Genomic DNA, 9,553 nt, shown 5'->3' with positions numbered 1-9,553 from the left:
ACCTGCCGATCACATCACGATTTACCCGCCGATCACATCATGGTTGGAGGACTTTGAGTTGGAGGTGACACTTTGGTGTAGGATATGTCCATTGGAGTTTGGGGGAGTTCTCGTCACACTCCACACTTTTCAACTACACACACACACACACACACACACACACACACACACACACACACACACACACACACACACACACACACACACACACACACACACACACACACACACACACACACACACACACACATATGGAGCCTGGTGTTGGCGCAGTGGTTAGGGCAGCGGCTTGGGATCCAAGAGGTCCTGAGTTCAAGCCCCGTTGAGCCACTGAATTAATACACCAGGGGGTTGACTCAGCCTGTCATCCTTCCGAAGTCGGTGAAATGAGTACCAGTCTACTGGGCCGGTGTATACCCCGGTTAAAATAGGTGTACCTTATCCCTGTGTCGTAAGAGGCGACCCAGGGTTGCGTCAGGAAGGGCATCCGGTGTAAAACATGTGCCAAATCACTATGCGGATCATACGGATGATCCGCTGTGGCGACCCCTCACGGGAGCAGCCGAAAGAAGAAGAAGATATATATATATATATATATATATATATATATTATACACACATATGCACTGTACATATGTGTCACACAAACATACACATATATATCACAGTTTCGCCAGACTGTTGAGTTTACCAAACTTCATGCACAAAAACATAAACAAGGAAAATAAAGGGATGATCCTTGTGGATTACTTGTGAACCGTTTCCTCTATAATGGGCTGACTGAGTTAATTGGACAGGCATAGTCCTTTCCTGTTAACCCATGGCATTGGATGGTCGCCTGAGTGTGACTTCATTCAACTAATCGCAGGGCAAATATCAGGAGGTGGAAAGGGCTCGCTATGTTCTAGGTGTCAAACACACGACTCATGTGCTCATCTAATCAACTTCTTTACAATATTGCAATCCGCTCGGTCATATGCGTGTGTGCACGCAGCACGAAACACGAGTTACAAGTAATAAATATCAATAAAAAAATCGGTCCACAGTTCCTTGCACTTGGCCACCTGCACTGAAAAAGGGTAGACCTCAGAAATGTAAAATAATTCCTGTAACTACCCCATATGTGGGGAAGGAATTTGGTATTACTTTATATGAACATTGCTGTGATGAAAGTTCAGTTCATTGAACTGTTCATTGATGAAAGTTCAGTTCATAAAATCGTTCATTGAATATGTGATCAATAAAACAATCATTTGCAAACAATGACTTTTATCAACTTCTAATTGATAAGAGTATGTTTTACATCAGGGCACACCATGTGTAGCTAATGTTCCGAGCATTATCCGTTCATCAGAGCAAAAACAACCCTCTGAAGGACTCATGCTCCAAACAACAGCAGCACCTTCTTTCCCACAATGGTGAATCTACTCATAAAATTTTGGCTAATGAAACATCGTTTTTATGTTATCCGCCAAGGCAGATTTTCACTCACCTTTGCAGGGACTACGATTCATTTTCAGACATGATTTTATGTACAAGATATACATCCTCTATATGCTCAAGATATCACTACTACTTCAATGCAATACCCTGTTTGGGAGATAATAATATCAACAAACAACACAAAATTGCTTCCCTGTCTATGATGCTCGAGTCTTCCTCCTTATGATCTCATGATAACAGCTGTAAAATAGGAGGAATGGAAAAGTTAACATTGTGGCACTGATATGATCCCAGATTCACGTCACGCTAATGACTTCTGGGATCCAAGCAATCAAATAGTCACCATGAGCTTCATGGTTCCTGAGTGTCCCCGGAGGATTTTGCGTTTGAGGGTGCGTGAAGCTTTCACTCGACACCAGTTTGGGTTTGCGGAGTTTTGGCGTGAGGACTGCTCCGTTGGCAGGCCTGGTGACTCCTGGTTTCCTGATGATGTCTGGTCTCGTGTGCTCTCGGAGCCTCTTTGGACACCTCCAACGTCATGGGGCCCAGTGAGCGACCTGTTACAGGATGGCTTGAGTTTTACATTTACAGACCGACATTATAAAATATACCCACATGCAATCATAATCATAAAATTTCCACTATGTTTTTTTTTTTTAAGGTCACAGTAATAAATTCACCATATCCTTCACGGTAATCATTTTTTTCACTCCAATCATAAGCCATTATTTTGTCAACATTCTGACAGCCCAAAAGGTTTATAACTTTGTAGAATTTTCGTATTTTATTTTATTTTCTTGAATTATATTGGTAGATGTATCAACTTTTTTTTTTGTAACTGTACTATATGGGTCCATTCATTTAACACATGTGCACACTCCCTTCCCACCTCCATTTGCCATATCCACTGCCCTCTTCTCCCTGATCCAATTTCCCCTTCATCTTGCATCCAATCCTGCTAGCAACTACCTTTCCATTTTCTACCAATCCCAATTTCCTTTTTCCTCTTTTTATCAATCTAGTTTTTTTTATTTATTTCATTGATTGTTATTGAATGCCGACAGCACTTACCATATTTGGTGCTGAGGTTCACACTCAGCAGAATATTCTGAGTCACTCTCTTCTTCTGTTTGGGTCATCTCGAACACCACCCCAGGCAGAGCATTTGCTGCTCCTCTCCTAATCCGAATCCTCTTTCCCCGATGAAACCCCCGGCTGCCCCATTGCCAGCGCAACCGAGCTCGACGCTTCCTTGCGCCGTGCTTGCGGACACCTGGGATGTCGCTGGGCACATTGTCATTCCCCCCAGCTGAAATGTGAGCTTTGCTGGGAAGTGATGTTGATCTCATGTCGATGATCCTCTTCCGACTTGATCGCCCCCCTCCAATGATCTCGACTTCATCACGAAACCGACAACGCTTTGCTGGTTCTGCTTTCGGGGTGCCGAGCCCTTCTTCTATCATCCTCTCTCTGTTGCCAATGCCAATGTTGTCATTAGCTTGATCCGTCATTTCTACATTCCGGGTTTTGCATCTGTTTCTGTTTGAGAACTGTTTCTCCACCGGCTTCATCCTTGCCTCAGTCATCTCGTTGCTGTCTCCATCAGCGCAGGTCTCCCCGGCTGCTCTCTTACTCTTGATACTAGCTTGCCGCTGAAGCAAACTGTCGATATAAGCATCCAGCCTGCAAGATACTGCATCCAAAGTTAACAGCTCGGATCGTTTGTCATTGCCTTTTGCATCATTTTGTCGATCCAGATCCTGTCGTCCTTCATGGCTGCAACTGATCTTATGAGCTTCTTTGCCGACTGTGTCAGTCCAACATCTTCTTTGATCACTGGCTTGCCTTCCAACTCGAGCACCCATAATGCATCCAACATGCCCATTGTGTGTACGACTTTTTCGCCACTGGCCTCGAGATGATTCTCCACCTTTTCCAACGACATCTCCTCCAGCAGAGAAATTTTTCACAGCCAGATGACTCTTTCTTCCACTTCTCTCCCAGCTATTTTTTGGCATTCCTGTATCCTGACATTTTTTCCCCACAATCCCCTCTTGTGCACCAAAGACAACTGGGTGATGATGTCTCTCACTTATCCGTGGAGTACCTTCATTCCAGGAAGCAAGGACATCGCCCGATGGAGAATGAGGAATTTGGTCACTGAACACGGAATTGGAGGAGGTTGATAGTGAACCCAAGCATCCTCCATCGCTAATTTCAAAAAATCCTGGGAAATGAAGTACAATAGTGAAGACTAAATAAGTGATAAAGAGAAATAAGCAAATATTTAAAGCACAATATCATGTGATTTCACCCATCTTTGTGACAGTCGCAGAGGAACCATTTAATAAAGAAGCAACTTTAAGTGACAGGAATAAAACAAAGCTTGATTAAATAGTCGATATTTCTGCACCATTGCTGTTTTAGACATCAAGGTAGATAGGATAGGATGTAATAGTATTTGACATGATCTGATATGATGGAATATAGTTTGTATTCAAAGCTGGAGGTATGGTAGGCTGAATCCCCATTTATAATCCCCTGTTGTATATGTGAAGATCTCAATTGTGAACATCCTTGCCCATCTCGAATGTGAACATCCTTGGATATGTGTGTCAAGAGGCTCAATATCATTAACCTTAGATGCATAAGTGCATCAAAAATGACCCAGTTTGGCTGTTTTCTTGCAATATCTTTTTGCACTCATGCATCTAAGGGTTAACAAGTCTGATTATATACAAATTAGTCACTAGTCTCAAGCTACCATCTAATAGTCTGATAAACAAAGTGCTCTCCAGCAGGGTGGGACAGCAATGACCAACAAGGAGATTATTGAGAGTTACCTGAACTGGAGCGACTACCACCCTTGGGTCCTTCTTCAATGACCTGGAGTTCTGAGAAACTGGCACCTTCTACCTCACCTCCGAGGTTTAGTGTCTGGAGACGCTGTTCCAGAGAGCTTAGTGGAGTTGGTATGTCAAGCACCATCAAATCTCGACTCTCGTTGCAGATCTACAAGTATGTCAGGAAAGAATGACAGGAATTTTGGGGTTCACACCAATAGAATACCAGGCCTCTGCCCAATTTCACAATGGCAATCTCTGGTTTTCTATATGCAGTTAAATAACATGAAGTCATTTTTATCCATCCCTGTTGGTTTTTTGTAATATATTTAGTAACATTATTATCATATCAATGTCATAAAACTATCACAATCCTCAAGAACCTCCTCAACATCATGCTTAGAGGTGCTTTCTTTGCTGTTCATGGGTTAAAAAAAAAAACTTTTGGGCTCTGCATGTCCTCTTTTTTATTTTATGCTCAATCTATAATTTATCTCCACTATATTTTTCGTTTTAGTTCCAAGCAAGTAGTACATAGGACATGGAGGAAGGCACATAAATGGCCTGCGATGTTCACCAAAAGCTAGATAGAAATTATATTGAAAGTAAGTGATTTGCACATAGAACGTACCAAACAGCCATTGCAAGACTTTGTGGCATTCTCATCAAGCTCAAACTCTGAGCAGCTCTCGGTCTCGACAGACTCTGTATTCTGAGCCCCATAAACCTTAAGCACATCGTGGACCAACTTCTTCTGTCGCTGCCGCCGCTGCTCCAGGCTCACCAAGCCCGTCCAGAGACAGGCAGCAGTGATGTTACCTCCACGGCTCATCCGTCAGGCTTCAGTTCTCAAAGACATTGCAAATGCCCCCAAATGACCCCACGACCACATGGCCTGTGACTCCATGGTTCCTGTGGAGTCAGGGCAGACCTGCCACAGGAAGCTGCACCTCCAGCTCCTCTGTTCTTGGGTTCTGTGTGGAAAGTACAAGTAAAAGCTAATCAACCTTTAAAAGGGAGAACGAAGAACTACAGTATGTTGCAATAAATTATGATGGGATGCATGACTATGGGATGCATGATTGTGTTTGATATTTCAGAGGATTCTTCCTGAAACCCCTATTAAACTTGTAAACACTATGATGATCCTAATTCCTAGTCACCTTATTTTAGCTGTCCCAGTTTACTGTTTTACTGAATTTTTAACTTCATCACAAATTACATCACAATTCAAAAAAACAATGTTTTCATGGCTCATGTTGCCAACAGCTAAAATAATGTTGAAACTTTTGGATACAAAGAAGTTTATGAAGCATTTGACATATTGCACATGTTCGTCTAAATAAGTTCAGAACGTTCTTGTTGCGAAATAAAGTGGTCTTGTTACCCTCGCCGAAGGAGAGGATATTGCATTTGAGTCCGTTTGTTTGTTTGTCTGCACAGAACTTTCATGCTTTTCTCTGCAACCGCTTGTCGGAATGAGACAAATTTTTAACCATTGATGTGAATACTCATGTAGAATGTTTTAGTGATAACTATGGTGTCATAGGTCACATGGTGTGGCGGCCATGTTGGAAAAACGGAAAAATTCTGGACCACTGTATCTCTGAAACCGCACCAAGGAAAAAATTGAAATGACACATAGCAAGCACTCCTCATGGGGAAATAGTTTGATTTTTATGACGTCATAGGTGCTTTCGTTGTGACGTCATAATTGTATATGTATGCTACATCCGATCATTATGAATTTTATTTAGGGCAATCTCAGGATAAAATGGTCCACAATATTTTTTAATGATATCATCAATCATGTGATTCGGCAGCCATATTGTTAAAAAAAGAGAAAACCTTCAAAAATCCTCTCTGAAATGGCTGAACCAGTCATCATTGCCATCAGTTATAAAGTGGCAGTTCTAATTACGTCTTTTGTTAATTACATAACACACCAGCACACAAATGCCACAAAAATACACCACACAACACACCACAGAAAACAAGTCCTGGCGAAGGCCTGGAATCTCTGATTGCTCTTTTTATTGTTAAATAAAAGTTTGACTTTTTGTATAGAAGAAGGGAATACAGGAAGAGATTATAGGGTCCTTCAAGACCAAATATGGTCAGGAATTCATGACTACATTTTTCAAAATATATTGTTCGATTTAATTAATATGCACAAGCACATGCTTTTCTGCACTGTTGTAACAAGCTAATCATTGAATACCTTCGTCATAAGTCGTGTCCTTGGTTACAACAAAAGAAACCTCTCCTTCTATTCCTATTATATTTTGTTTATTACTTGCAGCATTTTGTCCAATGTCAGGAATGATTGCAGTGAAACACAAAAGTGACGACAATACCCTGTCCATTGTGCCATAATATTTCAATTTATGAGGAAATGTACCATAATTCTGGCTTATTATACTGTACCCTCCAGTCACTGATGACCCCCATCCAGATGATTAGTAAAATGGCATTGGCATTATTTGGTTGGATGCTATTTTCCTATAAATCTGTAAATGCCATTCCAAAAGAGCATTTGCTTCATGCATCATAGGCATGCTGTGAAGGGTGTTTCTTCTATATTCTATGCCAAATTCAATCAAATGACCAAATTTGTGGGGAACATCTCATAGATCATCTTTTTCAGGTATTCATATTCCAATTTTTGCAATCCTACAATTGTCAGGATGGAAAAAATGTACGTCAAGCAGAATTAGGATATTCAGGCCATAATGATGATGATGAGGATAATAAGTGCATTCAAACCCACTAATAATTCCATGTATGATTTCTGTGCTAAAATAATTCTAATTATTGCCTTAGCCATATGTGCTTTGGGTGCCATGGCTTTAAAATTACCTGGATGGCAATAGAAAGTGCTTTTTTATACTGTTTAGAGTTAAACTGCTAATAAGGAGTTTAATAATGGCAGGATTTAGTGAAGTGTGAACAACCCTGCACCTTCTTGGACTGGTTCAACAGATCGGTGATCCTTTCCCAACCCCCATTTACTCTCTTCCTGTACAAGCAGGCCTGCAATGATGGTTGAAATTGGATTTAACAGGCCAAGTAAAATAACGGAGTAGTTTGCAGCAGGCCAATGTCATTACAATTTGCTCTTCACAGAACAGCATGATAGATCTTAGATTTGGAGTGCATTTCCAATAAACAGTGAAATATTTCACAATTATTGGTATATGTCAATTTTGAATTTATATCAGAAAGAAACAAAGAATTGTGTAACAATATAAGTAAGAGATAGAGTAAAGCTAAAAAAAAAGTTAAATCATTTGGATTGACCTGTTTGATGATTGGCTTGCAGCTGATGATCCTGGGATCCCAGATTAAAATCCCGTATATTCTGGACATTTGTCAAATGTTTTCCTCTTCCCCTGCAATTCACGAAAAAGTAAATGGATGCTTCATAACATCCTTGCACTGAATTTAATATATGTATAAGACCTTTCAAGAGCCATACACAAACTACATATCTATAATAATAAATGTCAGTGTGTGTGTGTGTGTGTTGGTGTGTCAATGTGTCAATGTGTGTCTCCTCCATAACTCCAAAACCATGAAACCTATCAGCCCAAAACTTTGCCTGCTTACTAAGGGAACTCCAATGGAGTGCATAAAATAAAACTGGCTGTTTTGGTAAATTGAAGCACCCCTTTTGAAGATAATTGACTCATCTCATCATGAAAAAACAAAAACAGGCTTATCCTTGGTCAGCCCGCTCTCCCTCACAGGGGTCTTAACCCAACATTTATTTCGGCCAATTCAAAAATGCCACGGACTAATTAAAGCGTACAATCAAATATCTGTTCAGATTTGAGTATCGGAGCACATGGACTAATTAAGTGTCAAAATCTGGAGTGAAATCTGAATTTTTTTCAGAAATCACTGATTTTTATAACTACGTATAGTATTTACTGAAACTGAAAGCAGCCAAGGGTGTGTGATCATTGGAGTGCTTGCTTGAGTGCTTAAGCCACTTGGTGAGCGCTTTACAAGTTGCTTGGTAATGGCTGCCCACTCCTCTGAGTTCCAAAGAATTTTTGTGACAAACCTTTATTGGATCACATTTGTTTCCACAATACACCTTACTTTTGGTTTTAAAGAGTCATTTTCTCACAATTCACCGATATATTACTAAAACTCTCATCTTGTATGTATGTATGTAAGTATGTATGTATGTAAGTATGTATGAATGTATGTATGTTCCCGAAATACAGCCAAAACGGTACATGATATCGCAAAAACTTTAAGGCCACCTTACTCACCATTCTCCTATGGTGTGCAGTATCAAGTTTCGTTAAAATCGGGAAACAAAAAAATTGTTAAAAAATTAATTCCCGATTCAGTCAAATCCTCTTCGGGAGAATTTGATCAATGAAAACAACCTCAGCAGTATGGTTCACTGGAGCTATCCTTTTTTTTCTTTTTTTTTTTGAAATGTTTTTTTATCTACCGCTGTCACAACGGGAACCCAACGGGTTCACGGGCCGTCAAGTAACTTATAAACACACGAGCAACCACCTGTCACAGGAAATAGGTGGGATGGGAAGGGTGGAAGGAGGGAGGGGAATGTGTCTATATATATATATATATATATATATATATATATATATATATATATATATATATATATATATATATATATATATATATATATATATATATATATTGTTGCGGTATTCGCGCCCACCGGCGTGCTGACGGCCACGTAACTCGAATCGCGGCACGTCGCCCACCGGACGGACAATCCAGTCGTGACCCTCTCGGACTAACGCCGGGAACCAGTCACGGGTGGACCTTTCGGTCTCACTGCGATCGAGCCAATCATCCCCCGCGTGGGATAGGGTTGCTCGCCAAATTCGACCTACCTAAGTACCCACGCGGAGGGTAGACCGGGCGATCGCACCTCGCCGCAGGTCGACTTCGGACACGGGCCACTTAAGCGACCCGTTCCGTACTATCGGGATAACCGAGCGGTGTTGTTCGTCGACCTCGACAGTTCGATTAATTATCGGGCATATTCAGCCCACTACCAACCCTTTACGTGAAGCAAGATGAGGATTCAATGAAGGAAATGACGAAGCGAAGCGGGAAACAGTTCAACACAAAGCACATTTATTCGCGACGAACGGAAAGCACACATATACAATTCCACCAAATGCACATAGAAAAAACACAATGCAATTTACACAAAAAGCAAATGTAAAAGCGAAGACACAATGCAGAGCTAATACCGACTACCGAGCACA

At 40.9% G+C, this 9,553-nt stretch overlaps 1 protein-coding gene across 2 annotated transcripts in view; it reads right to left on the bottom strand.

Moving 5' to 3' along the window:
• Positions 1-141: 141 nt before the first annotated feature.
• LOC147032079 (uncharacterized) overlaps positions 142-9,553 on the bottom strand; it is a 34,890-nt gene continuing 25,478 nt past the window's right edge. The window contains exons 2-6 of one of the 2 annotated variants that reach the window (XM_085869375.1): positions 7,587-7,678; positions 4,918-5,260; positions 4,287-4,455; positions 2,515-3,670; positions 142-2,000 (exon numbers count right to left, since the gene is read on the bottom strand). In XM_085869375.1, coding sequence (XP_085725501.1) covers positions 1,775-2,000; positions 2,515-3,670; positions 4,287-4,455; positions 4,918-5,118 — 1,752 coding nt within the window. In that variant the 5' untranslated portion in view covers positions 5,119-5,260; positions 7,587-7,678 and the 3' untranslated portion in view covers positions 142-1,774. The remainder of the gene's footprint in view (positions 2,001-2,514; positions 3,671-4,286; positions 4,456-4,917; positions 5,261-7,586; positions 7,679-9,553) is intronic. The other variant, XM_085869376.1, reaches the window with a different exon arrangement.

Source organism: Eptatretus burgeri, chromosome 2 (assembly GCF_056783735.1).
Source record: "Eptatretus burgeri isolate ZD-2024b chromosome 2, Ebu_testis_v1, whole genome shotgun sequence".
NCBI classification, from domain to species: Eukaryota; Metazoa; Chordata; class Myxini; order Myxiniformes; family Myxinidae; genus Eptatretus; species Eptatretus burgeri.
This window is presented reverse-complemented; position numbering and strand designations above follow the sequence as displayed.